This window comes from Trachurus japonicus, chromosome 11 (genome assembly GCF_045865225.1).
Source record: "Trachurus japonicus isolate A0001 chromosome 11, Traja_1.0".
NCBI classification, from domain to species: domain Eukaryota; kingdom Metazoa; phylum Chordata; class Actinopteri; order Carangiformes; family Carangidae; genus Trachurus; species Trachurus japonicus.
Window position 1 is genome coordinate 8,236,472 of NC_140917.1, and position 18,727 is coordinate 8,255,198.

Consider the following 18,727-nt stretch of genomic DNA (forward strand, 5'->3'; position numbering starts at 1 on the left):
ACCATCAAAGTTTCTCCATGTCTTCAACATCGGATCCAGACATATTCTCCTTCTTCCACTTTCTGCACCGATGCGCTGGACAGTCGACTAGTAAGGTCCTACCAAGGGAAGCCAGCATGAACAGAGCTACGTGACCAAAAACACACATGTAGCACTGCTCTCTCATATTAACGGAGTTTATGCACAGTCAGTGTTGTGTGGTAAGGAACTGGTGGATGTTGCAAAGCATGTGTAGTGATATTTTGAGCATAATAGATGCCAAAGTTGCTGTTAGAAGAACTGCCCCCATGACTTCGCTGTTTAACTGCAGTGCAGCGCAGTTAGCAGGAGGAGAGCTAATGCAGGTCCTGGCTGCACATATTTTTCTCGGGTCTTTTCCTACAGTCGCACTCGGGGACCTAGAGCTGTAGAGCGTTATTTAGAAAATGACCAGAATTCTCCTTTAAAGGTGTTCAGAAATGGCCGTTTGTCCTGTTTGTCGCGCCTCCTTCTACAAGTTTCCACGAGTTGCCGCACGAGTTTACCAGATTAAGAAAACTACCCCACTTTCATCCAGGATTTACTCGAAAATAGAATTTTGCACAAAGTTTGGGCTACACCGTCTGATAGATGAGTTTTTACACTAATGATAAGACCCACAGTGGGCTCAAATTCAATTTTCTTTTCTGAATACCTTTAAGCTCCTGATTTATTCAATATTTATGTCGCCATACGTCATACAGTGAAGACTTCCCCATATTGTCATATAAGTTAAGTTACAACTTAAAGGCAAGGCAAGGCATCTTTATTTATATAGCACATTTCATACCATTTTTTTTAAAGAACAGCATGAAACAGCATAAAAACAAAAAACACAGTTAAAAGCAGGAGCAAAGAAGAATAAAAAAGTAAAAGAAAAGAAAATAGATTCATAAAGATAAAAGTTCTTAAAAAGAGCTCAGCTATAGGCACATGAAAAGAGAAATGTTTTTAACCTGGATTTAAAAGTGTTTACAGTTGGAGTTGTAACTTAAAGGACAATTCCAGGCGAATTCAACTCAGGGGTGTATTTTCATATCATTTTAGGTCTAAAAGAATGAATCTGAAGATTTTCAGTTTAATCGCTCCTGTTTTGCGGTAATTGCGTCTGTCCGTGCATCGCCACGGCAGCAATGAATGGGAGTGGATGTAAGTTCCGCTGTTTAGGCTGTTTCCAGCCCTCAAAGCCGCAATTTTTTTCCACAGACAGCATCAGATGGCTACTCAAACATGCACCGAGAAGTTTATTTACTTCAAGCAAGCCGACATTGTCATGTTCGTGTTCCAAGGATGAGGCCGTGTTGATAGCAAGTAACTTAGTTTAATGTCTCATGTTCTCAACAACATACATGTGGCTCCATGCAGTCTTGCTCTACCCAGTTATATGGTACGGTAAGCTGACTACTAACCAGTACTGCCGCCTAGCGGTCAAACATGTAATAACATCTAATCATAACATCCCCCCTTTTCTAAGGTAAAATGCATTAACATGAATTATCACATTAGCTGTGTCAGTTATTTCAACCATTTCACTTCAGCATAACTCTGCAACACATAAGCAGTATAAACAGTTTATATCAGATTGCATAACTCATATCTAAGCCAACACTCGACCATTTAGAACACATTCACAACATCAATCAATATACATTTTGTTCAACATCTTTAACATGCATATTGAATTTTCTTTGTTTATAAGTTCAGTCTATCAGGCTTTCTGATTTCTCTTGTGGACCTTCTTAACTCAGGTTCGCTTGGAGTAGGTGTGTGAGAGTCAGTGTTACAGTCCATAGCAGGTGTGGGAATTACCTGAGATTCACCACAGGTTACACTGAGCTCATCAACAGTCCCTTGAGGAGTCTTTAACAGACTGCGACGATTGCGTCTGAGGATTTGTCCATCATCAGTTTTCACCGTGTACGATCGTGGAGCAACTTCTTGCAGGACAGTTGCTTTTGTACTCCATCCATCAGCATCCTCAATCCTGACTGTGTCGTTGGTAGTCAGTGGAGGGAGATGCTTGGTTGTTCTGTCATAGAATGACTTTTGCATCATTTTCTGTTGTCGTAGCTTATGTTCAATCTTTGAGTGATTCTTTTGCTTGAATTTGTCGTTTTGATGACTTGGCAACGTTGTTCGTAGCTTCCTCTTCATCAGCAGTTCAGCTGGTGATAAGCCGCACTGAAGAGGTGATGCTCTGTAGCTCAATAAAGCCAGATAGGGATCCGAGTCACTGTCAGCTGCTTTCTTTAGGAGTTGCTTGAGAATGTGAACTCCTTTTTCAGCTTGCCCGTTTGACTGTGCATAGTGTGGGCTTGACGTCACATGCTTGAAATCATATTGCTCTGCAAACTTCTGCCATTCTTTGCTGCTGAAGCAGGGGCCATTGTCGCTCACCACGATGTGTGGGATGCCATGCCTGGCGAAGATAGATTTAGCATGTGTTATGACACAAGTTGACGTTGAGCTTGCTAGTAGCGCCATCTCAGGGAAGTTTGAGTAGTAATCCATTACCACTAAATAGTCTTTACCTCTGAGATGAAACAAGTCCATTCCTACTTTGTGCCATGGTGCTGTTGGCACCTCAGCTACCACCATAGGCTCTTTGCTCTGCTTGTTCCTGTGTTTCTGGCATGTTTCACATTTACTTACAAGTGTTTCAATGTCTTTGTTCAGTCCCGGCCAGAAAACCGTGTCTCTCGCCCTCCTTTTGCACTTTTCGATGCCGAGATGGCCTTCATGTATCCTGTGCAACATGTCCATTCTCAAAGCCCGTGGAATAACAATCCTGCCCTTTTTCAACAGCAGACCATCCACAGTACTAAGCTCACCTCTGACATGGTAAAATTGTGGACATGAACCAGCTGGCCATCCCTCATCCATGTTCTTCATGACATGCTGTAGCTCAGCATCCGTTGCTGTAGCCTCCGCTATTTGTCTTGACTTTGTGTCAGACACAGGCAGTGTAGCCGACACCATGTTCACGTGACACTGTATGTCTTCGTCTGTTGCACTCACACTGTCGCCTGTAGTTGCTCTGGATAGGGCATCAGCAACGACTAGGTGTTTACCTGGAGTATATATCAGTTGATACACTCTTTCCACAAGCCCCAGTTCTTCACAGGCTCTGTCACCCAGAAGTGATTCCCGTCCCTCATTCACAACAAAGAAGGATAGGTGGTGCACTTTTCCTTTAACTGTGACATTCAACCTGCATGTGCCCAAACATTTGATTGGCCGCCCATTGTAGTCTTTCAGTCCAGATTCTTTTCTTTTTATTTGTGGCTTATTTTTCATTGCCTTCACATCACACATGCTTATGAGATTTGCTTTTGCACCAGTGTCCAATCTCATGGTGACTACAGTCCCATTTATCATTAGAGGAGCTATCCACTTATCTTCTGTAGTGACATCATTTACATTGTCTGGTTTATTTATTTGTTCACTTTCACAATTCACCATTCCAACAAAGAACGTGTCACTGAGATCAGGCTCGTCTATTAAGTTTACAGTTTTTTCTTTTTTCCACTCTTTCCGTTTGGAGAAGCATTGTTTAGCAAAATGATTCTTGCCTTGGCAAGTGGAGCATTGCTTACCAAACGCTGGACACTGTCTGGGCTTGTGCTGTGAGCCGCAGCGCTTGCAGTTTATCATCACGTCCTCCTGCTGCTGTGCAGGCCGGGTCTGTGTGCGTCGTCTCCGCTGATACGACACTGCTCCAACCGCTGCCGCGCTGTCGCTCTGCGCCGGGGCGACTGCAGACATCTCGCTGAACGTCCTCACGTGCCTTTGGGACAGCTCACTGGCCTGGCAGATCTTCATGGCTCCTGCCAGCGTCAGCTCCATCTCCCGTAGTAGCCTCTCTCTGACCTTTTTATCCTCCACGCCGTAGACGATCTGGTCCCGGACCATGGAGTCACTCAGCGTTCCGAAGTTGCAGGACTGCGCCTTTAGCCGCAAGTCCGTCAGGAAGCTATCGAAGGGCTCATGCTGCCGCTGTGTACGAGACCGAAACACGTACCTCTCGTACGTCTCGTTCTTCTTCGGAGAACAGTGAGTATCAAACTTGCTAAGCATTACATCCAACTTTTCATTATCTTCAGGACTGTCAAACACGAACGTGTTAAATACTTCTATGGCCTGTGGCCCTGCTATCGTTAGCAGCAGCGCTACCTTTCTTGCTTCCGGCTTTGCCTCGAGTCCCGTAGCAGCAACATAAAGGTGAAACCGCTGTTTGAAGGTGCGCCAGTTCTCGTCGACGTTCCCCGTTAGTTTCAAACTTTCCGGTGGTTTTAAATCCATGTCGTTCATTCGAGTTTACTCCTGGTACCATGTCATGTTCGTGTTCCAAGGATGAGGCCGTGTTGATAGCAAGTAACTTAGTTTAATGTCTCATGTTCTCAACAACCTACATGTGGCTCCATGCAGTCTTGCTCTACCCAGTTATATGGTACGGTAAGCTGACTACTAACCAGTACTGCCGCCTAGCGGTCAAACATGTAATAACATCTAATCATAACAGACATGTTTGTAAAACCAAAGATATTCAATAAATGGAAAGATACTCCATGAGCGGCTGCTCCAATGATATGAAATGGTATACACTTCCTGTCTCTCTAAATGGGCGTGGCCAACCGTCACCCCACCTCGTCTGTGAACGTGTGTGTGGATTTATACAATTTTTAGGTAGATGAAAGTGAGATATTTATATTTTCTTATGATAACATTAAATATTTACACTACTAACAGTCATATTTAGCATGCCAAAAATAATTTAAATCATTTTCACGGGATTTCGCGGCCGTTTGTTTGACGTTGCCTAGGAGATCTGTGCCAAATCTCGCGAGAGTGTGTCGTAGAGACAGAGACAGGTCTTGAACAAAGTGGATTTTCTCCGGATCTCTCCGTCTGAAAATTACCATTTTGGTGTCAAACTGTTCAGAAGAGATGTGGCTTGTGAAAAATGAGTCCAAAATTTGCTTCAGTGACCGTGGGGAGAAAGGCCCGATCATAATCGGTGTTCACATTAAATTGTCCCATAGGAATCAATACACTCCAAACTGCCTCTGGTCTCTCTAAAGGGGCGTGGCCGTGCAGAAGCCCACGTGACATGCATACAGGAAGCTGACTCGTCATGAAAGGTCTTGGTTTATAAACCGTCTTTGGTAAAACTAGATCTAATTCAAAGTCTCCCGGAGTCTCGCGCGAGCCCGAAGTTGCAGTGCTGGTGTATTCAGGCGCAGTGGGAGCTACCGCTTGTGTCATAAACACAGGAATATCAACTCTTTACTTGCTTTAAGTGTACATTTTTTTCCACATACAGCGTCAGATGGCTACTCAAAGATGCGCCGAGAAGTTTTTTTTACTTGAAGCAAGTAAAGAGTTGATATTCCTGTGTTTATGACACAAACGGTAGCTTTTCCCACTGCACCTGAACACACCGAGCACGGCAACTGGGTCTCGCGCGAGACTCCGGGAGACTTTGAATTAGATCGACTTTTACAAACATGTCGGCTTGCTTGAAGTAAATAAACTTCTCGGTGCATGTTTGAGTCGCCATCTGACGCTGTCTGAGGAAAAAAATTGCGGCTTTGAGGGCTGTAAACAGCCTAAACAGCGGAACTTACATCCACTCCCATTCATTGCTGCCGTGGCGATGCACGGACAGACGCAACTACCGCAAAACAGGAGCGATTAAACTGAAAATCTTCAGATTCATTCTTTTAGACCTAAAATGATATGAAACTACACCCCTGAGTTGAATTCGCCTGGAATTGTCCTTTAACTTATATGACAATATGGAAAAATTTAATAGAATGAATAGAACTTTATTTATATTGTATAGAATAAAAAACAATTAAAAGTTTACAGTGTGATTCAATTGTGTAACATAAATGTATATTTTTTGTTTTTCACGTGTCAACTACCAACTTTACTAATGTTAATTAAAATAAGAGGAAATGACGCAGAAAAGTTAAAAATACACAGAAATTATGTAAAAACCATGTCTGAGGCCGAACGAGTGGTTTATGTGGTTTATTATGAGAAATCAGTGCATTTAGATATTTAGTCGAACGGACGTAGAGAGTGGACAGTATCCAGGTAACTGTCACATGATGAGTCTGCAGAAACCTTCACTTTCTGAGACGGACGTCACCATGACAACGAGTGATGTCCTGCATACACACGGTGAATAAGAACGAACAGCCACTTTATATACTGTGATCGCAGTGGAACCGGTCGACTCATCTGACTGCCAGAAGGGGGGATAGAGGGATGAAGGGATGAAGGGATGGAGGGATGGAGGGAGTGTGGGCGGTGTTTTGGTGAAGAGGTGTCTACGTCTCGTCTGTGTGTGTGACTGAGGACGGAGGGGAATTAGAGAGGAAGAGAAGAAACACAGGAGGGGGGGAAGAAGAAAAAGAGACCTGAGCATTCGTGGATGTTTTCCAAATAAAACTTGCCCGGGAGAGTGAAGAGATGGAGGGATGAAGAGGAGGAGAGGAGAGAGGGAGAAGGAGGAGGAGGGTAAAGTGTATGAGTCATGCTGAGAGATGAGGACAAAGAATACAAGCAGAGAAAAATTTATGGGGAATATGAGCTTCTGTAGGAAATAAAAAAGAAAAAACATGAGATGAAGAGAGAGATTTATTAGTATTCTGTCTGAGAGGAAGAGGAGGAGGAGAGACGGAGGAGAAGAAGAAGGAGAAGAAGAGGAGCTGGAGGAGGAGCTGACAGGTGATGTATGTGGATATGAAGACAAATGCAGCCTCCTATTTATAACTGTGTGTGTGTGTGTTAAAGGTCCATCAGTGGATACAACAGTGAGCCTTTAACCTGTGTGTTGACAGGAGATACGACCGAGGACAGAAAGAACGAGGGAAACCTGCTGCACAGGACGGAGGTAGAGTGACGTTTCTCTCTGTTTGTCTCCGTATGAATGATAAATGTGAGGGACGTGTCTGTGTCCGTCCTCCTCTGACGTCCTCTGGTCCATTGGTTCCACCTCAACAGACACATCTAAACACTTCATAAATGTCCTGTAGTTTCATTTTATTTAGAAACAAAGACAAAAAGACTAAATCCTTCTTCTTTTTATATGTTTACATTAGTTTTAATGCAGTTTAATGGAGTTTTTCCTCAGTTGATGTGAGGGGTCTAAGGGCAGAGGATGTTGTTATAATGCCGTGTAAAGCCCTTTGAGACAAACTGTAAAAACGGGCTATACAAATAAAATCGCCTTGCCTTTTAATGTAAAGCATGTTTAACTTACTGTAAAACATCCACTGCTTCAGAAGAGAATAAAAATGATCATATAACCATAATAATGTGCTAAATTAATGAGCAGTCGAAGTGAATAATATGATTCTTATGAACGGATGTAAAATACACATTAAAATTAAGTTAAAACAGTAAAATTAATGTTCATAGATGTGTTTATTTACTGATTTTTTTGTGATTTACACACAAAATAGTTTTGTTTTCAGACACATTCCTCTTTTTATTCCTACTATAAAGGTGAATTGTTGTTTGATTTTTTTTTTTTTTTACAGTGATATGTTAAGAAGAGCTTGATCAATAGAGTTTTGAGATAGATATGAACTTAAATCACATTGTCACAGTCATATAAGAGGTAAAAAAAAAAAAAATCCAACTTTATGGGCAACATTGTGTAATGTGTCAGGTTTTATTGGACGATATAAAAGTCTAAAAGAAATCCTCAACTGTCTGTAGGTGTCAATCAGGATGTGAGGTTCAGTTCAGGATCAGGCTCATTGAAGGAAAACCTGTGTGTGTGTGTGTGTGTGTGTGTGTGTGTGTGTGTGTGTGTGTGTGTGTGTGTGCGTGCGTGCGTGCGTGCGTGCGTGCGTGCGTGCGTGCGTGCGTGCGTGCGTGCGTGCGTGCGTGCGGGTCAGGACAAGGTGAGGACAGCGGTGCCGGTGTCTGCTGGGTAATCCTGTCCTTGGCAGCCGGAGACGATGGACTCACTCCCTTTAAGTCCTCGGTCCCACTGCTCAGAGACGCCGCCACGCACAGGGTTTCCTCTGCAGGACCGGAGGGGCGGGGCCGAGACGGAGAGACACAGAGAGAGAGCAATGACACGTACAGGTGCGTCTGAATGATGTCATGGTGATAATCAAACACAGAAATGATGAGAGGTGAAGATCACTGAGGCTAATGTGTCATATTAAACTTTATAAATGAAACTGATTTGGCTTAATTCATATTTTAATTTAATTATGACATCATTCTGTAATATTTTTGACCAGGTCTCACTAACCCAAACAGGAACTTTGTGTCACAGCAGCAGAGAAGTAAAAAAAACAAACAGTTGAATAACATCAAGCCTGTGAATATTCTCATTTATCCAGGTCATAATTATCTCAATCGAAAGCAACTGGACTTGGTTATTTGTCTAGGAAGACGTTTCACCTCTCATCCAAGAGGCTTCAGCAGTTCATGTAGCATCTGACCAGGCTTCCTAGACAAATAACCAAGTCCAGTTGCTTTCGATTTAAATTTCCTTGAGTTGAATAACATCATTATATTGAAAATATAATATTTTATATACAATATTTTTATTGAAATTCAATGTGCAAATATAATTTATCTCCTCATACAGTCAGGCATTCACATAGACAAATAGATTAACATGATAGCAGCAATAACTGATCATAAATTAACCAAAATAGATCATTAGATTAAAGGGATAGTTCACCCAAAATTCAAATTTCAAAATTCAAATTTCACTCATTATCTACTCACCCTCATGCATGTCCATATGACGGTTGCGAATGGAGTTCACTTTGCTTCGTCCAAAAAGACACACCAAAAAACATCCAAATACCTCCATACTGCTCGTCTGTAATGTCCCTCTTGTATTGAAGCCCCAACATGAGAAATTGTTCTGAAAAAAATTAAATAAGTCTATATTTTAAGCTTTTTTGTAGCGGAAGCTCCCAGCACTGCTCTTCCTGGTCCGTCCAAATCTTGCGCGATTTGCACTGACGCCGGCGCAAAAGCTTAATTCATATTTTAATTTAATTATGACACCATTCTGTAATATTTTTGTCCAGGTTTCGCTAAGCCAAACAGGAACTTTGTGTCACAGGCAGCAGAGAAGTAAAACAAAAACCGTTGAATAACATCATTATATTGAAAATATAATATTTTATATACAATATTTTTATTGAAATTCAATGTGCAAATATAATTTATCTCCTCATACAGTCAGACATTCACATAGACAAATAGATTAGCATGATAGCAGCAATAACTGATCATAAATTAACCAAAATAGATCATTGTTATTATTAATATAGCTACAGTGGGGAGGGGAGCGTTCAGGGACATTATGTAAAAGTCAGTGTCACAGATTAATTTACCTGAACACAATAAAGTGACTGCACGTTTGATTTAATCTGTTATGAACTTCCTCTGTTGCTTTAGTTCGACCTTCACACACGACACATCAGGAGTGTGTTTCCTCGCCACGGCTGACTGCAGCATCATCACATGACTGGTGATATTCACACACACACACACACACACACACACACACACACACACACACACACGGTGCAGCAGAAGCAGCAGCAGCAGCTTATATTGGTTTCACGGAGCTCACAGTAAATGCCATAACGATTGATCTCACACTCGAGTCGGGGCCGAGTCGATACTCTTTGTTTTCCGCTCACAGCGCCGCCCTGCTGATTGGCTCCCCGCCGCCGCCCCAAAGGCCTCTGACGCTGCGTTCAGGGCCCACGTCAGGCGTCTGAAACCAAAACACACGACTCCTGAGGGTCGAGTTCGCCGCCTCTGTGTGGACGGAGGCCCAGAGAGAGAGAGAGAGAGCGCTCATCTGGCACCAACATCCGTCCTCAGGTTCCCTCAGTTTCTTTATTTTGTTCTTTTCATGCAGCAGAAGGGAAAATGTTTTTATTTCTGCTTTCATTTGGCAGTAAAGTGGCTGTAAACTGACTGTCTATACAGTGTCATGCAAAAGTTTGGGCACCTCTGGTCAAAATGTCTGCATGAAGTTAAACATGAAACAATCTTTTGCAATATTTTAAAAGGACAACGAGGAGTTTCAGAAAGCGGAAATGTTTTCACACTACATTTCCCATGAGCCTCCACGTGCACACGGTGAAATTCTTGGACCGGCACAAGACGGACGAAAGCGAAAACATTTGCCAAGAATGTTTTCATTACTCAAGAACGAAAGTCGGAGGTTTGAAGACGATCAGATACCGTCGTAGTTCCGACCATAAACGATGCCAACTAGCGATCCGGCGGGCAGCGTCCGGGAAACCGGGAAACCAGGAAATGCTGGGCGAGTCGACCACTAAATAATAATATCAAAATAACTATAAAGACAAAATGATCTATTTATCGAAAATGGATACTAATGTAGATTCATCCACATTAATATGAGACTATTTTATAACCAAAAGCAAACTCCTCGGGGTCTCTTTAAGCAATATGAGTGTATGATTTTTGTTTTCTATAAATTTAGAGTGAAAAGGGGAAACAAAGCAGCAGCCTGCAAAAGAATGGGAAACCCAGGAGACTAGAGCTCTCATAAAACTTTGACCAAGGTATCAGACAAGATATTTACTATTTACAGGCTGTGATTGTGATTGTGAGTTTCCAAAGGGGGGGCTACTAGGTACTAACTATGCAGGGGGCCCAAACTTTGCTGCGGTCCCTTTTCCTTTTCTGTTGTTTTGAACCTGTAAAGGGAATGTGTCATCTGTAACTTTATGCCTTTTGGAGATCATTTCATCTTCCACTTGCTGAACTGTTCACATTAACAGGGATTTTGACCAGACCAGGGGTGTCCAAACTTTTGCACGATGCCACTGTACGTCTGTCATGTTCTCATGGACCTGATATCAGTTATACGTTGATCGTTGGGAAAATCAAATATGTTGTATTGTATATTCAGGTTAAAACTGAAAGAATGAGGCAGTCTGACATCTGATACATCATTGTGAGGTTTAAAGTAGGTGAGGCTCTGGCACTGCAAGAAAGGAGACATTGCTAGTTCTAACATGCTTTTCATTTATTGGGCAAAGAAAGTTAGATTTACCAAAAGCTAAGAACAATTAGTTATTCACTGAAATATATAACCTATATTTATCAACTGTAGTTCTTACAAAAATGATATCTTATAAAGTATAAAAGTAAAAATGTATTTTAAAGCTATAAGACTTTTTATTAAACTCTATCATCAGACTTCTTCAACTTAGGTACAAATGAATCACCAGGACCTCACTGAGCACAGTTTTGGACCTTTTGAACACACCAACTCTGTATCAGCTTGAGCAAATTTTGCACAAACATTTAGAAAATCTGGTCTCACATAACAATTAGGACAATAGAAAACAAACTAGTGTTTGATAGAGACGACTGTGAGGTGGTTAGTCAGAGTCTAACAGATATGTAATTGATCTATAATTATGTGTGCACCACAATGTTAAACGGTGGAGACCTGTGCAGTGTTCAGCAGCTGCTCTGACAGACACAGTGAAGTGTTTAGCAGCTGAAAACCAAAACAACAGGTGAAAGAAACAGGGGAGATGCTGATCACATGTACACTAATTTAATTCAAGCGATCAATCAGATAAAATAACAATGGGGTTTCTTAATTTCTTTCAGATCGTGAGCTCAGAGAAAAGATGGAGGAGGAGACATGATGAGACGACGACACATCTGCCTCTGGAACAAGATGAGTTTTAATTTTGTGGCAGAGAGAAAGATCAAACTTGTCTGACAGAGAACAGGAAACCTCCAACTAAATGGCTGCACCAACCGACTGTATGTCTGTTATTATTATTATTATTACTCTAGATACGCCGTCTTCCTGCTGAAAGTCCGACTCAGCTTCACCTTGTCTGGTGTTTTGTAAAGAACCAGGACACCGGAGACATTAACTTTGAAGACGCTGCACATCTTGGACGAGAGCGTTGGCTCCAATGTAAAGAACGTCTGATGAACGTCTTGCTAATGTTTCTCTGCCGGAGTTTTGGCTTTTCAATTCACTTCACTAATTGAAGCACTTTGATCAAACTCAGACTGCTGCTGCTGCTGCCGGTGCCGGTTTCTCTCACAGCTTATTTGTAAAAGCCTTGGCAGCTCAATGGGCCAATGTTTAGAGAGAACATTTTCCAAAAAAGCCTTCAGCTCCCGTCTGTGTCACAGCGAGTGACGTCCAGCCACAGAGACGACGCCGAATCCAGACCTGAAACTTTAAGTTTTAATTGTGTCGTCATCTAGAAAAGTTATTGTTCTTCCTGCTCACACCGACCACATCAGCACCAAAACTCACCGTCCTTGTTCTGAGTTGATTCAGATCTTTTCATTCTGACGTTTAATTGGTCAATTTAACCCGAGGTATCAGGTAGCAGCTCCTTGTGGACTCACTCATTATTATGGATGAAAATCTTTAACCAGCCCTGTGATGTCCCTGCAGAAACCTCTTTTTCTGTCTTTGTCAACTTCTCTCTCTTACTTTCTATCCATTTGTTTTTCAACTGATATGAAAACATTAAAGGGATAGTTCAACATTTTGGCAAATTGGCCCATTGCCATAATCCCTATAGTTTTAGGAGTAGGTTTGTTACCTTTAATTGTCGGTGCAAGCTGTTTTTAGAATGGTGGAGCAGAGCCGTGAGCTGCTCAGAGCTACGCTACGGAGGCTCATGGGATTTCTTGGTTTCCCTCGTCAAACTCATCAAATACACAATCCAACAACTCCAAAACGCTCTGGTGGACAAGTTGCGAGCTGCACATTCACCACGCTATGAGATAATAACAGAATGTTACCAGACAGAGTTGTTTTAGAGGGAAATTCATGCAAAACCGCTGATGCGCATTCCCGTCTGAGGCAGTTTTTCGGCAAGCAGTCTCTAACATAACGTTATTCCGTTATTATCTCATAGCGTGGTGAATGTGCAGGTCACAACTTGTCCACCAGAGTGTTTTAGAGTTGTTGGATTGTGTATTTGATGAGTTTGATGAGGGAAACCAAGAAATCCCATTAGCTTCCGTAGCGTAGCTCTGAGCAGCTCGCAGCTCTGCTCCGCCGTTCTAAAAATAGCTTGCACCGACAATTAAAGGTAACGAACCTACTGTTAAGATTAAAAGGATTATGGCAATGGGCCAATTTGCCAAAATGTTGAACTATCCCTTTTAAATCTCCACATCTCGAGATGAAAAGTAGAATCAAGCTCTGCTCTTCCTTGTGATGCACTTTTCTGTCTGATATTTCATTTTGATCACAGTTTCACTCTCATCATTTCACACCTGCTGCAGAGAAAAGTCCGCTCAGGTTGTGTGTTTGTGGTTTCATCCTCTCACAGTCGTCGGGGGCAACGTGAGCGACAGCGGCAGACCTCGGATCAGCCCCCGAGTCTCAGCCTCCGTCTCTGCACGCGGCGGCAGATAAGCAGAGGAGGCGACGAGCTTGTCGACGCCTCAGCGTGAAAATCTGACAGAGCCCGAGACGACACAAAGACCAGGTGACACGTACAGAGTGGCAGCTAAGTTATCTGTGTGTGTGTGTGTGTGTGTGAGTGTGTGTGAGGTTTAGCAGTTTAATGTGATTCATGGAGATGATGTAAGTGAGCGGCTTCATGCTGTGTGGAGGTCCATCTGTCATCCTGTCAGTCTGTGGAGGCCACGCCCCCTCAGTCGGTTATGCTAATGAAGGGAGGACAGAAACATACAGAGTTTCTGTTCTCAGGAAGTCGACGGCTACAGTTCCTGCTTCTTTAAAAAATGAAGTATTTCACCTGTAATCCAACCAGGTGTGGATGTTAAACCAGTTGATGCTGGAGTCACTCTGGACGATTTTAGGGCTCAATCACCTTCCTCAGTGATCGAGGGGGCGTGGCCTAATTCAAAGTTTGTTCTGTTTTGTGTCAATGCAGCCGGTGTTCTGTCGATTTCTGCTACTTGTCGAGAACTGCTACTTTGTGGTTTTGTGCATACGCAGAGCCAATTTTCCGATTTTTTTTAAACCCTGTGTTGCAGCTTGTCAGTCCACGCTGTTGTTAACGGTCTGTAAATTTTTTTTTAATTACTTTTTAAAATTTTATTTGCACGTGTTACGTTCATTTTCTAGCCTTCGGCAACATGTTCACATCATCATTAACGGTGAAAAATGTCCTTTAAATCCTATTTAAATTCTATTTGCTTTTAGTCTTTCAAAGTTGGATCAGTAGTCTTACATGAATGCACAGAGTAGCGGGAGCATTATTTGATATGTTATTGGAAATCAAAATTATGTTATTATCTTATCAAAATATGCTACCCCTGAAATAAATTTCATTACACTTTTTGTACATTAGACACATGAGAGAAGAAAACACTTACTTTATGCTTTCATTTGATTTATGCGGCGATAGTAATTTTCGACAAAGCAGCAGAAATCGACAGAACACCGGCCCAGCGAACTAAGCACCTGCTTTGGGCCCCGTGACCACTAGGGGGCCCCAACGAGCAATTCACTTTTTAATCTATAATGCCTACCTTCTGTCGATCCCTAGAGAAACTCTGTGTAATTACAAAAACCCTTAATTGTTGTTGTTGCACATTGCTGTCGCAGTTTATTTAAAGGTACCATCCCAGGCGGCTCATTTTTGGCAAAATGTTGGCAAAATTATAAAAATCTTGAGTATCTGGTAAGTATAAGACAGTAATCGATTGCATAAGGGACTGTTCGTTATTTATCATCAGTGCCACCGGAGGGATTCACAGGACTTTTTTTTTTTTTACATGACCCCCCTGTCGGAGTCAGTAAATTTTAACATGACCCTGCATTAAGCCTTATCAAAAGATACATGACCCCCCCCCCCCCAGCCATCAAGTACGTGACATCGCATCACGTAGCGCGTGACACTACATTATTTCATTTTGACAACCATGTGTGCAACACCTCATCAATCCATGCCATTTATCAGCTGTTATTAAAACCCAACTCATCAATAACAGAATCGCGATTTTGGACCAGCTCACATTACACAACAAGCCATTACAATTAATCCACACTCAAACCGAAGCAACAATAATGTGAACCGTACTCAACAACAACGTATTATTACAAGGTTTACGACAGATATGACAGACAACCGTGTGTGTGTGTGTGTGTGTGTGTGTGTAAGAAAGAGAGGGAAAGAGAGAGAGAGAAAGTACGTAAAACCAGCTAACTGTTAGCTACCGTAGCTCAGGCGTCGGTCTCCCGTCAGGTAAAAGCTGCCGTTTATTCCTCAAATGTAGTTCATGAAGTTGTCTCTGGTACAGTTATCCATCACTGCAGTTGAATTAGCCGCTAAACTGCTGGACGCTAAAACCGAGGGGGCGTCTGTTTGTTTACAATTCACAAAAGCAACGTGAACGTACGTGCTGCTCAGACTATGTAGAGTTACGCAATGAGGCAGGCAGGCAGCGTAGCCTCTGTACGGTAACGGTACTGAAGTTAAACTCACTCACCCATAAAAGACGTGCTAAGCCGCGGGCAGAACCCTTATTGAGTTCTTGGCGAAGCGGTTAGCATCGTCGCCTGCCGTGCGGGAGACCCGGGTTCGAAACCAACTCAGGGCAACATAAAATAACGCTGTGATTCGGGGGCCGTTGCTCTCATTGTCATCAGTGCTTGCAGCTTTGAAATGTCCCGTTTTTGTTTTGTTTTTGTTTTCTGCGGGCATTGCAGTGTCCTCCAGACAAAATGTTTAATGACCCCCCCTCACTGACCTTTTTTTTTTAGTGGACCCACCCCTCAACAAAGAATATTATGACATGACCCCCCCCCATTTTCCTCCGGTGGCCCATTCCATAAATAACGAACGGTCCCTAAGTGATTTGACATATCAATGATGAAATTTGGTCGTCTGTGTAAGGAGCAGGGGCCAAAATGTGTCCTACTAATCAAATTAGTCTCAGACAACTTTGGTTGGTCTGTCAGTCAAACCGCCAAATCATGCATGTGACACCGGGTCCGAGGCTCTGATCGCAGGTTTGGTTTCCAGCAGCGGTGTGTAAGGCAGAGAGCCTCCACTCTCCCATTTAACTAACATCACAATTAGTCCCAAGCTGTTTAATGACGGTAAAAAAGAAACACAAGGTAAATATCCTGCATTCTTCTGCTCTGTGCTACTCCGATCAGAGCGGCGTCCCTAGCAACAGTCTATTTAATGATTTTGGTGATTCCTGATTGGACGGAGGGGGTGGGTGCTTATCAGTTGTGCAATTCAAAAAAAAAAAAAATCCTAAATCCAGCCGCCTGGGATGGTAATTTTAAAACCAAAATTAAAAAAGCAGATGATGTGTTTACAGCAAATGCATTGTCTATTGTTTTATTTTGTTACTTTTAGTAGTAGGCCTAGTTCACATTCTCTATCCCTCTTACTATATACAGTAATTTTGAATAAGTGTAAATCAACCCCAGGCTGCACTTTTAGCTGAATTTGGTACCGTTTCTGATTTAGAAAAATGGGTAAAAACATGCCAGGACGATGATTCATAATGACAGATTAGAAAAATGAAATAAGTGTGTAGTAGGTGAGTAAATGATCAATATTGAGTATTACTGGCAGTAACAGAGGGCCCTAAAATAAGATTTTGCATAGGGCTCCATGGAAGTGTCAATGTGATCAATTTACTGATATTTCAGACCTGCAGTCATAACTATCAACTTTTCTTTTTTTTTTTCATTTTCTTTTTGCTATGTAACAGAGCACACGAACGGACGGCCAGCTGACCATATCGACCCTCCACCATATTTATTTTTTCTTCTGAAGTCAGATGATCACGTGAGATTCTGTGAGATCGATTATCTGGAGAATCTTTACTGTGAAATCAATACTACAAACAGCAGGTGTGTGGTTATATCCTCCACTCAGAGGTGATAGAGATGATACAGGTATGGTCTTTAGAGTGATACAATATTGAATAGAGTTTATAGTGTCTTTGACAACACTACGGAGGAGCTACGTCAGGTGCAGTTTGATGCTTCTGCAGAGTAAAATAACAAACACAGGCTCTCAGTATCAGAGGGTTTAAGATTTTCTGTCTCTTGTCACTGTGTTGAATTGAATCATGAACAGAGGAAGAATTTTAAATTGTTCGATAACCTCTCGTAACCTTAAAATGAGTCAGGCACTTCAGTCGAGACGGACAGAATTCATGAATAAAAAGACGGATGATTCAGATTATTCAAAGAAAGAAGAGAGGAAGGTGAAAGAAATTAACCTAATAAGTGGATGAAATAATTAAAACTTTGACTTTTTTGTGAGAAAATTTTAAAACAATCACACGGTCTACAAATAAACTTTTGTTTATTTGAATAAACCTTTATTTAAATATCATTCTGTGTTTGTTTAAAGCAGAAGTAAGCGATCCGGTTGTTTTGGCTAACTTCCTGTCAGCCGATGGAGTTAGCAGTCCCCGCCCTCGTCCCTACGTCACCACATTCACGCGCATCCCTTGGCTGCACACACAGAGAGGACCGCCCCTTTATGCCGTTCTCTCTCCTCATTGGATAAAGGTTGTAGGATACAAGGAAAGTTTTCTCCTCAGCTTACAGCAGAGCAGAGTGACTGACAGACCCGTGTTACAGACCAAACACTCTATAGAAGTGATTGCTGTCGGAAGATATAACTATTTAAGACTTATATTAACACAAATATTCCGCTTACTTCTGCTTTAAATGCCACAATCATTCACATCCATGCCACTTTTTTTTCTTTTTTGCGGTGTTAACTAATAAACAACCAGGTGAATAAATTATGAATGAAAAATCCCACACGGTCCAGCTCAGCAGCATCCGTCCCATCTCGTTTACCTCTCCTCAACTGGTTTCCTGCCAGTTGCCCCTGCATCCTCTCTGCAGAGCTGATTAGAGCCGCCTTCCTGTAACAGAGGACGGCACAAGGACGACGCTCTCTCCGTCTGCCAGCAGAGCTCTCAGACTCGGGCAGGCCTGGCCGAGGCAGAGAGAGACAGAGAGGGAGAGAGAGAGAGAGAGAGAGACTGCAGCTGAAGATGAAGACGGATGGTCTAATCCTGGCGGGTTAAAATGGCGGCCGGCGAGGTGGCAGCTGCTCAGGACTTTTTGTTTAACGAGTTAATCACAAAACGGCTCTGGTTTCTGGTTTATGATCTGCAACTCATCAGCTGTTGTTTGATTTCCCTCTCTGATCGCAGCGTTCGCCTCTTTGACCTCCAGAGTCGTGTTTTTTTTCTTTCTTTTTTACAGTGTGAGAGAGAGAGTGAGACTCGAACTCCACCAGCAACAAATGACAGTTAAGAGACGTCTGAAAAATGAATTTGTAGCACTTTTATCAAAACATAGAATTGGTGTCGTGGTTTTAAACTCATAAAAGAAGCTTCTTTGTTTGTCATAAAACTTGATTATTACTTGATATTTTCCAGAACAGGAGCAGGAATGTGAATCAACGTGACTTCTTACTCTGTAAATACTAAAACCTCTCATCTTTTATTCCCAAAGGTGAAGAACTTCAGAGCTTCTGTGTTTGTCACTGTGGTGGTGTTTTCACTAGAGGGAGCCACAGTAGTGCAAGTGTGCACGTCCACCTTCACTCCCTTTTTTTTTTTTTTTTTTTAAACTGAGCTGTGTTTGTGTTTGTGAAGGTTTTTTCCCTCTCTTTTAATTTGGGCCCTGAAGATTGCGCTGAAGAGTTTCTCT

At 42.2% G+C, this 18,727-nt stretch overlaps 1 protein-coding gene across 6 annotated transcripts in view; it reads left to right on the forward strand.

Annotated features, from left to right (window-relative positions):
* Positions 1 to 18,598, forward strand: part of LOC146978123 (uncharacterized) — an 18,927-nt gene extending 329 nt beyond the window's left edge. For 2 of the 6 annotated variants that reach the window (XR_015036952.1, XR_015036953.1), the window contains exons 2-5: positions 7,935 to 8,127; positions 9,469 to 9,541; positions 13,383 to 13,541; positions 13,690 to 13,753. Coding sequence is in view for 2 of the 6 variants with exons in the window: in XM_085790326.1 (XP_085646452.1) it covers positions 7,989 to 8,127; positions 9,469 to 9,541; positions 13,383 to 13,506 (336 nt within the window). In the remaining 4 variants the exon portion in view is untranslated. Of the gene's footprint in view, positions 1 to 6,897; positions 6,923 to 7,934; positions 8,128 to 9,468; positions 9,542 to 9,718; positions 9,904 to 13,382; positions 13,542 to 13,689; positions 13,754 to 18,529 lie in introns of those variants that run through there. The other 4 variants (XR_015036951.1, XR_015036954.1, XM_085790326.1 and 1 more) reach the window with 4 other exon arrangements.
* Positions 18,599 to 18,727: the final 129 nt, after the last annotated feature.